The 14753-nt window shown below is 37.0% G+C and overlaps 1 protein-coding gene across 2 annotated transcripts in view; it reads right to left on the bottom strand.

The window, feature by feature from the left end:
- RNGTT (RNA guanylyltransferase and 5'-phosphatase) overlaps positions 1 to 13324 on the bottom strand; it is a 245740-nt gene extending 232416 nt beyond the window's left edge. The window contains exons 1-4 of one of the 2 annotated variants that reach the window (XM_054569701.1): positions 13265 to 13324; positions 7735 to 7844; positions 1439 to 1542; positions 1262 to 1350 (exon numbers count right to left, since the gene is read on the bottom strand). In XM_054569701.1, coding sequence (XP_054425676.1) covers positions 1262 to 1350; positions 1439 to 1542; positions 7735 to 7821 — 280 coding nt within the window. In that variant the 5' untranslated portion in view covers positions 7822 to 7844; positions 13265 to 13324. Of the gene's footprint in view, positions 1 to 1261; positions 1351 to 1438; positions 1543 to 7734; positions 7845 to 13067 lie in introns of both variants that reach the window. The other variant, XM_054569700.1, reaches the window with a different exon arrangement.
- Positions 13325 to 14753: the final 1429 nt, after the last annotated feature.

Genomic DNA, 14753 nt, shown 5'->3' on the forward strand with positions numbered 1-14753 from the left:
CATAAAATGGGGGTGACAATAATATCTACCTAACAGGATTGGGAAAAAAATAAGATAATGTACATGAAATGGTTTACAGAGTGACTAACACAGAGGAAATGTTCAATAAATGTTAGCTAATATGATTAATAATGAAATTAATGAGACTACTCTCTAAATACATTTTCTAACTAGCTATTGCTATTTGCAAGAAAGTTGCTGATATTTTCTTATTTATCTGTGTCCAAATAGATCCCCTGAACTTTCTTACTATTCCTAAAAGGCTTTCAGTTAATTCTCTGCATGCAGAAAATACTAGCTACTTAAAAAAAATTTTTTAAAGAAAATATATTGCAAACAAAAAAGTGTTAAAATGTTACCAAAAAAATTAAAAGTAAAAAAATTTTCCAATAGTGCATATAAGAGGTTAATGTATGGCATCTAGTTACCAGGAGAGAAACTATTCAATAAGCAGTGTCAAAACAAATAACTGAATATACTGAAAATATTTAAACTGGATCCTTAATTCACACTATATGCCAATGTAAATACCAGAAAGAAAAATAAATCAAGATTCAAAATCAAACCTTAAAAATTCTAGAAGACTACTTCTAGCAGCATTATTTACAATAGAAAAAAACTGAAGATAATCCAAATGTCATTTTAAGAAAATTAACTCATTTATTACATTTACTGTTTATTACCTGCCTTTCCCTAACCCGGCACCCCCACTTCCATACCACACTAGAATATAACCTCCAAGAGAGCAGGGACTTTTTTCTGTTTTCTCCATTGACATGTTCCAAGAGCCTATACCTGGCAAAGAGTAGCCATCAATAAATATTTGCTGAAAGAATTGTCCATAAACAGGAGAATGAATAAGCTGTAGTATAATCAGATGACGAAATACTACACAACAGCAAAAATGAACAGTTACATACACCAGTATTAATCACTCAGATACTGAGTGAAAAATAGTTTCAGAATAATACATATGGTATAAAATGCAAAATTATAAAAAATAAATATGTAGTGTTTAAGGTAGAGTTTCTCAACAGTAATCTGAAGAGGAATAATTGAGGCTTTATCTTGAAAAATATTAAACTATAAAATACATTTATTTTACAGTTTGCAAAAGTTAGTCTATTGCTATAATAAACACTTGTTGGTGATTACTTTAAAAAGAAAAAAATACTTCCATATCAACTCATGCACAAAAAAAGGGAATGAAAACCCAACACAAAATAGACCATTCAACACTGGTAAGTTAGGTCAAACATACCTATAAGTTCAGGTGGGTTTCTTTCATTAAACCGCTCACACAGACGAATAAATGTCTCAGTATTCTCAGTTGTAGGGCACTCACCGTGTCTAGTGATATGAAAACATTTTTTTAGAAAAGAGATTACACATTTCAGCAAAAGGTTTAAATCTTAAAGAATCTTAATACACGACTTACCCTTTACACTGAAGTTTTATATATTTGATTCCTTCTTTTTCTATGTCGTTTCTGTCATAGAACCTTGAAGTATTTGTCAAATCCACCAACAAGCCCATTTTAACCTTATTAAAAAAAGGGGGGGCAGATTTACTAGTAGCTGAATTTGTTCCAAAACAAGCTAACTAAATGGCAATACTCCAGTTCATCCATCTACACTGCAGAAGACTTTATGCTCATTCTGCCAATCAACAATTAACAACGTATCATTTATCCGTCTTATCTAAGGTACTAGAATATAGTAGGCAATAAATGAAATACATTACCCGCAGATAAATAATAGAACAAGAACATAAGTAAAACAGACTCACTTCGATATCGCAAAAGCCTACCTAAAAAAGCAAGCACTAATACAGTTTTTGGCATCTGCCACTCCACCTATGATTAATTACACAAGAGGCTAGTGCAAGAGATAGCATCTATCTGAAATACTCCCCAACCCAAACAAGCTCCAGGCACACATCAGCCCAGCATTCCAAGCAACCATCACTACATCACGTGCGAGGCAGTTAAATTCTGAAATGAGCATATAGGTAAAAACTGTGTTTGGTCAAAATTCCCTTGTAACTTCCTTAAATAATCCATAAAGAACAGAACACATGGCCATATATATGCAACTCATTAAAGACTTAATCCCATCTCTCAGCCAGTTTTTCTTCCTGCATTAAAATAAAAATCATTATTTCTTCTGTTGCGTGCTGACAAAGTTGGCTTGTGTTCAGGGGCTATGTGGTTGAAAACCCTTTAGCAACTAAAATCACACTCAGCCTGGCAAGACAGTCTTGGTAAGAAATGCACACCTGAACTTAGTCAGGAAAAAAAACCATAATCACACATCTTCCACCTCATTCTGAAGCCTATATTTTCTAGGAAGAGTGGCAAGAAAAATAATCCATACTTTCTAAATTGTGATTTTTTTTTCCTCTTTTGTTGTTACTGCTTTTATTGAGTACTTATTGCTGGATTTGCCTTGAGACTGGTCTACATAATGATTCAACTCTTCTGTCATCATGATTCAACTGCACTGTCATTGTGAAAAAATGACAAAAACATTTAAATTTCACACATGATGAAAGAAAAAAATTTGTGCTTCTAAAATATAATCAGTAGTTGCCATAATGTGCTCTACTGATTTTTCCAGATTCCTTAGCTCACATGTAGATGAGACAGATCAATCAATCAGGTGAGTTCTTCCTTGTATTTTTTGATACTATTTCTGTAATTTGCCAACCCTGGGCCTACTTCTCTTCTCTTCCCACATGGCTTCTGCGGTAATCTTAATTCCTTCAGAGGATATATTCTCCCAAATATAAAGATTTAGAAACCATACTACAGCTTCTCAGTGAGTTAGAATTAGAATCCATGTTGTCTGTCTCCAGGTTCAAAATTGGAAGTGAATGTAAAGTAGGCTAAGCAAAAAATAATAAATTTTCTAAGTATATAGGAATACTTTAGCCAAGAAAACTGAGGAAGTATATTGTGTGACTTCATTTCGCTGATCCCCATAAATGAGGTCTGTCTGGAAAAAGTCCACTGTTGATATAACAAGGGTTTGCGCAACACGGATGTAACCTGGCAGCCAACAAGAGTGAACTGGAATGCACATGTGTAAACAATGATGACTTCACTGTACTAGTCAGTGAGGGTTGTAGACACCATTGAGCGAGCGTGTGTATTGTGTGGCCATCGCATTCAAAATAACTGAGCGACCAAAGCAACGAATGTGCATCAAATTTTGCATTAAGCTTGAACATTCCTCTATAAAAGCTATTTGGATGATTCAGAAGATTTCGGGGATGATGCAATGAGTGCAGCGCAAATAAAAGTGTGGCACAAATGTTTCAAAGATGGTCAAGAATCTGATGAAAAGTGATCCATGTTCTGGAAGGCCTACAACAAGCAGAACAGCTGAAAATGTTGAACATGTACAGGCTGCAATCAACAAAGATCGGCAACTTACAGTGCAAAAACTAGAAGCTGATCTGGGAATTCCAAAAACTACTGTGTCAAAGATTTTGATGCAGGATATTGGCATGAAACATGTTGGTGTGAAATTTGTTTCCTGGCTTCTGCTACCAGAGCCGAAAGAACATCATGTTGCAGTTGCTAATGACGATTTGAATCACTACCAATGAACCATATTTCCTCAAAAAGGTCAAAAACAGCGAAGAATGGTGCATCTATGCCTATGATCCAGAAACGAAGGCCCAGTCGTCCCAATGGAAGTTGCCAGGTTCTCCACACCAAAGAAGACATAACAGAGTCACAACAAGACCAAAGCAATGTTAGTTATGATTTTTGATTGGGAAGGTGTTGTCCATCGCAAGTATGCCCCCACAGGCCAAACAATAAGGAGTACTACCTAATGTTCTTCGTTGGTTGATAGATGCAATATGACAAAAGCAGCCACAGCTAAGGGCAACTGGTGATCGGCAGTTTCATCACAACAAAGTGCCTGCTCATGCACCACATCTAGTACAGTTTTTTGGCAAAGCATCAAATCACCTATATGACTTAGCCCCACTACAGCCCAGATTTGGTGCCCTGCAACCTCTGGCTTTTCCCAAAACTAAAATCACCTTTGAAAAGGAAGAGATTTCAGACCATAAATAAGGCTCAGAAAAATATGAGGGGGCAGCTGATGGTAGTTCCAACAAAGGATTTTGTGGAGTGTTTTGAACAGGGGGAAGAACACTAGGAAAACTGTGTCAGGTCTCAAGGTGCCTACATTGAAGGGGACTGAGACATCATTGTCCTATGTACAGTGTTTCTTGTATCTTTTTCAATAAATGTCTCTATTTTTCATCTTACATGGTGGCTGGATACTTTCTGGACAGACCTCATATACGTATATGTAGAAATGTATGTGTATTGATTTATCCATGTTGATATGTGTATAATATGTACATATATATTTTACATATACATTTGTATTTTTCATAATATGTAATCCCAACCCATGAATAAAGATAATAATAGTATTACCTCATAGAATTGTTATGAGGTTTAAATAAATTCCTTACTCTGTGCCAAGCACTAGTCTACATGCCTTACAAGCACTAATTTTATTTACAAATGAGGAAACTGAAGCATGAAGAGATTATGTAACTTTCTCACAAAGCTCTCTAAATGGCAAACTGGAATTCAAACCTAAGCTGGCTTCTTAGCCCAAGCTCTTGGCTCATTGCCTAGGAAATATTTAATGCTTTATAAATGTTAACTATTACTTTCAAAACAATTATTGATAATGAAAATATAAAGTTTATAAGCTAAATTAAACATATAAACAAAGACTCAAAACTACACAAAGAAAATGGATGAGTAAAAAGTTTTCGAAACCTAAATGGTGACTCTCCTATCCTATGATAGGAAACTTGCACATAATGGCACTAATATTTGTTGAATGTACTAATATATAGCATACAATAATAGACTATCAAGAGTATAAAATAGAGCCTTGGCCAGGTAATCGAGTTGATTAGAGCACCATCCCAATATACAAAGTTTGTGGGTTCAATCCCCAGTCAGGGCACATACAAGAATTAACCAATAAATGCATAAATAAGAGAAACAACAAATCAATGTTTCTCTCTCTCTCTGTCTCTACCTTTCTCTCTCTAAAAATCAATTTTAAAAAATCAGAATTGCCTCCATTAAAATCAAGGACAATGTAAGAATGAGTATGCGCACATGTATACACAAGTGGCCTATATAAAAAAGAATTAAATGTGGTTGTTTAAAAAAAGATTATAAAGTAGAAGAGTAATAATAAAGATTAATGTTATGAGTTGAATTATGTTCCCTAAAGAGTTATGTTTAAGTACTAACTCCCTATGACTAGGACTTTACTTGGAAATAGGGTAGGGTTATAGGGTCTTTGCAAATATAATCAAGAAAAGATGAAGTCATACTGAATCAGGGTGTACTTATAAGAAAAAATTTTGGTCACCAATACACAAAGGAAGACTGTCAGCAATAAGGCAGAGACAACTAATGGAGCTGCAAGCCAAGGAATGCCAAAGATTGCTGGCAATCAACAGAAAGTAGGAGAAAAGCATGGAAAAAATTCTCCCTTCAAGCCTCCGGAAGAAACCAACCTTGTCAACACTTTGATTTGGAACTTCTAGCATCCAAAATGGTGAGAGAATAAAGGTCTGGGGTTTTTCCAAATAATTTTTTTATTTTTCAATTACAGTTGACATAAAATATTAGTTTTAGGTATACAACCCACTGATTAGACATTTACATAACTTAAGAAGTGATCACCCCGATAAATCTAGTACCCACCTGACATCATACATAGTTATTACAGTATCATTGACTATATTCCCTAAGCTGTACTTCATATCCCTATGGCTATTCTGCACCTACCAATCTGTACTTCTTAATCCCTTCACCTTTTTCATCCATCCCCAAAACTCTCCTTCATCTGGCAACCATCAAAATGCTCTCTATATCTATGAGTCTGTTTCTGCTCTGCTTAGATTTTGTTTGGTTGGTTGGTTTTTAGATTTTACATATTAAGTGAAATCATATGGCATTTGCCTTTCTCTGTCTTAGTTCACTTAGCATAATACCCTCTAAATCTATCCATGTTGTTGCAAATGGCAAGATTTCACTTTTTTTTTATGGCTGAATCATATTCCATTGTATATATGCACTGCTTCTTCTTTACCCACTCATCTACTGATGGACACTTAGGTTGCTTCCATATCTTGGCTATTGTAAATAATGCTGCTGTAAATATTGATGTGTTGTTTTTTTTTACTTAGTTTTGGTTTCTTCAGATAAATACGTAGAAGTATAGTTGTTGGGTCCTTCTTTGCCTCTTGTTATAGCCTTTGTTTTAAAGTCTATTTTGTCTGGTATCAGTATTGCTACCCCATCTTTTATGTTGTTTTGTTTCCATTTTCATGAAAGGTCTTTTCTCATTCCTTTACTTTGTCTGTGTGTTTCTTTCAATATGAAGTGAGTCTCTTATTGACAGCATACGTAAGGGTCTTGCTATCCATTCAGCCACCAGATGTTTTTTGATTTGAACATTCAAAGTAATTGTTGATAAATATGTATTAATTGCCTCTTAATTATTCATATTTTTTATTTTTTCTTCTCCTTAAAGAAGACCCTTTAACATTTCTTATAATACTAGTTTGGTGGTTATGAACTCATTTAGCTTTTTCTTGTCTCGGGAGCTCTTTATCTCACTGGGTAGAGTAATCTTGATTGCAGGTCATTGCTTTTCATCACTTTGAGTATTCCATGTCACTCCGGTCAGGCCTGCAGTCTTTCTGCTGAGAAATCAGCTGACAGTCTTATGGGAGCTCCTTTGTAGGTAAATAACTGCTTTTCTCTTGCTGCTTTTAAGATTCTCTGTTTGTATTTAATCTAAAGTTCTGTTGTTTTAAGCCACCCAGTTTGTGGTCACTTGTTACAGCAGCCCTAGGAAACTAATACAATCAGTGTTATGTCAGAATAACATTAAAAACTGCAGTTTTACTTAGGATAATAGTTCAGCACAGTCTTGTAAACATAGCCATACACTCAGCAATCATACTCTTGGGTATCTGTCCCAGAAAAATGAAAACTATGTTCACACAAATATCTGCACATGAATGTCTCATGACAGCTTTATTCACAATTCCCCACAACTAGAAACAACTCAAATTGGCTAAAAGTTATTTAACCATTCAACAAGAGAATGATTAAATAAATTCTGATACATCCATACAACCGAACAGTATTCATTAGTAAAAAGGAACAAACGTTTTGTTGATATAAGCAACAACTTGGATGGCCCACAAGGGAGTCATGCTTAGTGAAAAAAGCCAATCCTACAAGATCACATACTGTTTTATTCCATTTATATAAAATTCTCAAAATGATCAAAACACAGAGATGATACTCTGTACAGGTTTGGGGGTGGGAATTTGGTCTGGAATAGTTCCATAACCATCACCCAAATCTACACATTGGATCAAACTTCATACATATACACAAATAAGTGCATCTATAAACTAATAAAAATTAAATAAAGTCTGCAAGCTACTCAACAGTCTGTATCAATGTCAGTTTCCTGCTTTTGATACTGCACTACAATTATATAAGATGTCGCCATTGGGAATAAATGGGGGAAAGGTTCATAGAACTCTGTACAATTTTTGCAATTTCAAAATAAACAGGTTCTTTTTTAAGCCACCTGAAGAACAAGAGACGGATAAAGTATGTTATATCAGTATCAGAAATGCTCTGTTTCTTACCTTCAGACTCTTCAGATAATTTGAGAGCATACTGGGATGGAAGCGATTTTCTTCAGCAACTTGACTGTCATATTTTGGTCCTAACATTGTCTTCAGAGGTAAGAATCTTCCTAAACAACATGAAGATCAATAACAATTTTCATTTAAAAAAATAAAAAGGTCCAGGTTAAAACTCTGTAATTAGCAATTCTCAAAATCACTTTCTTAAAATGTTTTATATGAACTGTTCCTGAAGTGTTCTCAGTCTAAACTATACTTTTTAAAAGACACTGCCTTGGAACTCTCAAGGACAACATGAATTCTAGAAATTGACAATCAAATATAATAGCAAAAGAGAAATTACCAGGTAATGAAATTTCCATGAAGACTCTTTTAAGTTCTAAACTACTATATTAAAAAATTATTGCCTTAAAACCTTTAAAGATATGGTACTACAAAATTAATGATGGAGTGAATTAAATCAATTCTTTAAAATTCCTGATTATAACTTTGTAATATGAACTTGGAACTCTCTCCATCTTATGACCCTTATCCTACATCTAAGGACAAGGATCATGTTAAGAAGCCTACTAACTCAACTCATTCTCCAAACACCTATCCAAGATTATAATTTCAGCAGACTGACTGACCTTTTTGGCCCTTTTTTTTTTCCTGAATCACAATATAAGCATAGGGGAAGTCACTTTATATAACCAATTTTTAAACCACCCATTTGAAATGAATTATATTTTTAAACACAATAAAACAATAAGAATAAATATTTACCTAAAATAATACCTGAGTAAAATCTTAACATCTGTCTAGAGGCTTTAACCTAAATTTCATTAAAAGATAACTTTTTTAAATGTTTATTCTCCATAAAACCACTGAAGATATCCAATAACTAAATATTAAGATATCCACATTGCCAAATCCAATGGTCAATTCTCACTTCGGAAACAATTCATCATTTTTTAATTCAAGAGAAAGCTCCTGAATCACTTTTTCACTTGGCTTCCAGAACACTACCTCCTCCTGGTCTTCCAATATCTCTAGCCACTCCTTCTCAGTCTTCTTTACTTCTTTTTACTTATCGCCCTGACACTTCTATGTTTTGTGCCAGGGCTCTGTCCCTGGACTTCGCTTCTGTATACACTCATTCCCCTGGTGTCCCACACAGTCTCATAGCTTTAAAAGTCACCAATGTGCTGCTGCCTCACAAATATGTATCTCCAGCCCAAACGTCTCCTTTAACTCGAGCAGTCATCAAGCTGCCTCCTTGACTTAGTCTCTAGTTGACATCTTACAGAAATCTCAGACTTGATATTCAAAGTTGACCTCTCAGTATTCAAACTCCACAAGCTGCTCCTCTCATCGTCTACCCTGTCACAGCAAATGGTAACACCATTTTTTTTTTAGTAGCTCAGGCTAAAACCTTTGGAGTTATCCTTGACATTATTATACTTCATTTAGTTTATTTAACAGATATTTAATGAGCACCTATTATGTACCAGCCATTGTTCTAGGTGCATGGAATACATTAGTGAAAAGAAAAAAACAAAAATCCCTGACAGAGCTTATGTTCTACTCAGGAAATATGATCTGTAAACAATAAACGTAATAAATAAGTAAATAATATGGTATGTTAGAAGATTCATCCACTATACTCTCTCTCCAACTATCTATCTAGCAAACTTCTATTCATTCAAGATAATTTATGTATCAGCTCTTCCTCCCCATCTCTTCTTCCCCAACGTCCAACAAAGACTTAGGTTCATTACTTCTGATATCACATAATATTCTGTAATTGTCATTATTGCATTTATTACAACAGAACTGTATTTTAAAATGATGGTTGGCCATTCCCATGAGACTCTGTGCTCTTTAAGGTAAAGGGCTATATCATAACCAACTCAAATATTTGCTAAGTAAAATGACTTCGAAGTTACCATCGCTATCTTCATACATAGTAGATACAAAATAAGTTTATATTTAATGACCTTTAAGAAATAAGTTTGTTTTCTGCACAGTGTTCACCTAAAACCTATCACTCAGATGGAGAAAAAGAGAATCCTTCAGAAATAAAGCTTGGTCCTACATACAGGAGCTCTCTCACTGGAAGCCTGGTTCAATTAAAGGAGACTTTATAGTAGAACAGATTATATATAATTAGCACCATCTTCTTTATGATTCAGGAATATTATGAACATCTAGTACTAATAAAAAGCATCCTAGTGTTTACAATGAGAAAATTTAAGCAGGTATAACATATTTTCCTCATAGACAAAATATCAAAGATATTATGCAATAAGAATGGATTATTTTTATAATTAGAAAAGATGAAAAAAAGGAGGTTGCAAGAATATAGCTATTATTTCTTGCTCTGCTACTATAAAACACTGCTAACCCTTTATTTCCAAAATATTCAATGTGGCATGGACATTTGCAGGACACGGACAGATAAAACTTTAAAGGGAAATTCAGAGAAATATCAAGAATTCTATGTTGCACTCACTTTACTTTCTAATAAGCATCACAAGCTGAAACACTATCGATTAGTAAGATCCACCTTGGCTGTCAGAAGGCCTGGGGTTCTGTACAGGGACCACAATCAATCAGATAGATGACCTTAGCGACTCACTGAAACACAATAATTAAGAATCTAGCTTTGGGGGAGCCAAAATATTCCAATATTAAAAAGGAAAAACTTTTATTCCTGATTCTTCATTCCCAGCAGAGGGAGGGGAAAAAAAGGCACACAACTCTATTTCTCGGAGAGGCATAAAGCTGCCTGGAGCGCAGCACCTCCCCCGCTGTTATCGACCCCCAATCAGTGCTACATTTGTCCCATTTTTAATCTAACAAGAAGTCAATATTCTGATATTTGACATTGCCATCCTGCAGGCTACAGTTTTAAGCTATTTTTCTAATTTAAAAAAGTTCACTTTGACAAGAACTTCCTTATGATTTTGTTTTTCTCACACATCAGTGTAGCAGCTAACTCTAATGAGAGGATGCAGGAAATAAGCTCCAGGCTAGAAAAGAAGGCAGACATCCAAGTGTAGAGGTTTCTCCATAACTTCACAGAGAAAACCACATGTAAAAAGAAAGGATACAATATTAAGCTAAAGATGGTAAGGGGGTGGGGGGGAGTCAAAATGGCTGGAGAGTAAGACCTATAAAGAAAATGTAAAGAATTGTGATCAAGCCCTGGCCAACTAGGTAGCTCAGTTGGCCAGAGCATCGTCTGATATATCAAGGTTGTGCGTTCAATCCCCAGTCAGGGAACATACAAGAAGCAACAAATAAATGCATAAATAAGTGGAACAACAAATCAATCTCTCTCCCTCCCTTCCCCCCAACCCCTGCCAAATCAATAGAATAAAAATTTTCTAAAAAAAGAATTGAAGAAGAAAAGTACAATGATTATCAAGTACTTTTTCATCACAACTGAATATGCATACAAAAGTGATTGGGACATAAAGGAAATTATTTCATTTTTTTTTCATTAAAGAAAAACATTTTTTCACCCTAAGACTTGCTTAGGTTATCTTTCAGTAACACAAAATTGTATCATTTGCTTGCATGGCTTTGATTAAAGATTTAAGTGAAATGTGAAAAAAGCTAACAAACTAGAAGAATCAGAAAACCTAAATAGAAAATGACCTAGCGAATCTCCTTTTCCAATAATTTTATATCACTAGACATAGAATAGATATGTACACATAGTCTACAACAAAATCCTTCAATTTTTGTCTCAAAACACTCTTCTGGAAAAAACATACATTCAATAAAGGACTTGTATTTACAATATACAAAGAACTATAACAGTTCATCAGTAAGATAAACAACCCAATTTTAAAATCAGCAGAAGATTTGGACACTTCGCGAAAGAAGATGTATGAATTACCAAGACGTATGTGAAAAGATGCTCAACATCAAACCACGATAAGATAATACTAAACACCTACTAAAGTGGATAAAATTAAAAAGCCTGATCATATCAAGTATTGAAGAGGATGTGGAGCAAACAGAACAATTATACAAGACTTTGAAAAAGAGTTTTACAGTTTTTTTAAACGTTAAATGTACACCTATCATATGATCCATTTCTATTCTAGAGATTTACACAAAAGAAGTGAAAGCATATGTTCATACAAAAAAATTGTACATAAGTGTTCATTGCAAGTGAATTTGTAATAGCCAAAAACTGGAAGCAACCCAACTGACCAGAAACAAGTGAATGAATAAAAAAATTGTGGTGGATCCATAACAATGGAATATTGCTTGGCAATAAAAAAGGGATGAAGTGTTGCTATATACAAGAACATGGATAAATATTAAAATAATAATCCTGAGGGAAAAAAACCAGAGACCCTTCCCCGCCAAAAAAAGTACATACCAAATGTTTCCACTTATTTAAAAAATATATAGAAAATGCAAATTACTGTGACAAAAAGCAAACCAGTAGTTGACTGAAGGAGGAACTACAAAGGTGCAGGAAGAGACTTTGAGAGGTGATGGGTTATTTTGACTGTTTTGATTGTGGTGATGGCTGCCTGGGTTGTTTCATAGGATGTGTGTGTGCGTATAGTCAAAATTTATCAAACTGTACACTTTAAAATCTGTTGCGCCCTGGCTGGTGTGGCTCAGTGGACTGAGTGCCCACCTGAGAACTTTAAGGTCTCTGGTTAGAGTCCCAGTCAGGGCACATGCCTGGTTTGGGGGCAAGATCCCCAGCCGGGGGACCTGCCAGAGGCAACCGATGGATATATTGCTCGCACAACGATGTTTCTCTCCCTTTCTTTTTCCCTCTCTTCCCCTCTCTTTGAAAATAACTAAATAAAATAAATTTTTAAAAATAGTTTGTTGTATATCCAACTCCATAAAGATGAAAAACTCCACAATAAGTTATTTAAAATGTTTTTTAAGCTCTAGTCTCTCGTCAATCCATTAAGCCGCGGGAAACTGCCCTTCCTCTTCTCTAGCACTCTTCCATCTCAAGACTGACACTTGTCCCTTCCCCTCCTAAGTACCCTGAAAGGTTCACAAACTTCTGGCTAAGCTTCAAAGTACTGTACACTGTACTCTTGGGTGCTCAGCTCCTGCCACACAAACCTCCTGTCTACCTTCCCGTCCGCAATACTTAGCCTCACTGGATAGTGACAAGTGCCCCCATCCACCGACCCACCCCCTCCCCCCTCCGCCCCAGTCCAAGTTCCCAAACACTCATCCACGAAGCTTCATCTGATCTAGCACATCCCAATCCTGAACTACTACTAACGGGCACGCAAACACTGAAACCTCCAGAAGCCGCCGGTGCGGGGGACTCGAAGACCCTCCGTCCGGGTTACCTGCCACCGGCTGGCCGCGCCGTGGACAGTTGAGCCACCGCGGCGGGATCTTGTTGTGAGCCATGACCTGGGGCTGCGCAGAGCGGCCCCCCTCGCCAACGATCGCTGCGCCTCCGCCGGTGCCTCGCGGTCCGCTCCCCACAGGACGTGCGAGGCACCCGACTCCCGGCCGAGGTTCGGGTTCCAGCTGCTCCTACCCGGATAACGTCAGGGGACGCGCGCCACTTTCATTCAGGATCTACTCCACTGCTCTAGACGAGCCCACAATGCACTGCTACTTCCGCCCTCAAAGGCCCACCCCCTTCTTTCCGAGGTCAGAGGGGAAGAAAGGGAACCTCTGCGACGGGCTGGGAAGGAGTTGAGGCTTTGGCGACTGAGAGGGGTGGGTTTTCTCTAGCTCCGCCTCGCCGGGAGGCCGGAGCGCCCGTAAACAGCTGCGCGCAGACGCAGTTGCCCTCGTTCGGGGCTGGCTGAACAGCACCTGTTTTCTCTTTCCATCCAGGTAGCAAATAGAAACCCCAAAAATGGAAAGAAGCCAAGTCTGTAACCATGCGCAGACTGGTCCGCAACTTTCATAGGGATATCTGTTTTACTAATGGAAGGGGCCTTCCCACCGCTATCACAGCTCAAGAGCCTGATCGCCCTTTTTCTGCCAGCCTAGTACCCCGGCTGGATCTGGGTCTGATTTGGAATTGGGAAGTTTTCTCTGACGTGGGTCAAGAGAAAAGCTTTCGAGAAATTCTAAGGGTACCAGAAATGAGGAATTTCTCTTTGAGGAGGTACTTCTAAGGAATCCATGTAGTATCTGAAATTAAGCTAAAAAAATATTTGTTTTTGTTTGTACATTGCTGGAGCAAAGTGTCAAAGCGTATTTGGGAACCTCAGAGGGTCTGTGTCTCAAAGCTACTAATGTGTATCATTGGCAAAGGCAGGGGTGCGCTGTGCAGTATTACTACGTGCCGGTGTACACCTTTGCCCTTACCAAACAAATGGTCTTCCCCTTCCAGTTAAGCAGGGGTGATTAGGAGCATTTTATAAAAGCCATGGGGTAGTAAGACTTTGTTTACGTACCAGACTGAGTTAAAGTATTCAATATAGAGCTGGATGATGGCAAGTTAACTATATTATAACAGTTTGGCTTTAAACACAAATCTCTGTTTGAACTGCAAGAGGATGAGGTGTGGTGGAATATATTTTAAAAAGTCAGTGGAAAACTTGGGGTCCAGCTCAGCTCATGTATGACTGGACCCTTTCAGCGTGAGTGATGATTCATCCATACAGAGGGTCCAATGGCTATCTCTCTGAAAGAGCCTGAGTTAGGTGACATTCCTGGTCTGTCCCACTCTTTGTCTGCTGAGACCTTTTAATGGAAAATGTCACTCCTCCCTTAATAGGACAAAATAAGACTCAGTTTCCTTACCGAGCAGAAGTCTGCCTAAATGATGCCCAATTCTCTGCTTGCAGAGAGAGCATGGCCCTACCTACACCTTGATTTCGGACATGCAGCCTCCAAAAATGTGAAACAATACTTTTATGTTGTTTTAAGCCATTCAGTGTCATTACTTTTTTTACAACAGCTCTAGAAAACCAATACAAGGCCCCACCAAACCTGGATCTACTCCTGTTCTAACCCATGCTCTCTGGTCCCAAAGCTCTTGGAGCTGGTGTCCTCTGAACCAAAGTCCC

The sequence above is a fragment of the Pteronotus mesoamericanus genome, unplaced genomic scaffold (assembly GCF_021234165.1).
Source record: "Pteronotus mesoamericanus isolate MK-2021 breed Mesoamerican mustached bat unplaced genomic scaffold, CSHL_Meso_final contig_20, whole genome shotgun sequence".
In the NCBI taxonomy this organism is placed as follows: Eukaryota; Metazoa; Chordata; class Mammalia; order Chiroptera; family Mormoopidae; genus Pteronotus; species Pteronotus mesoamericanus.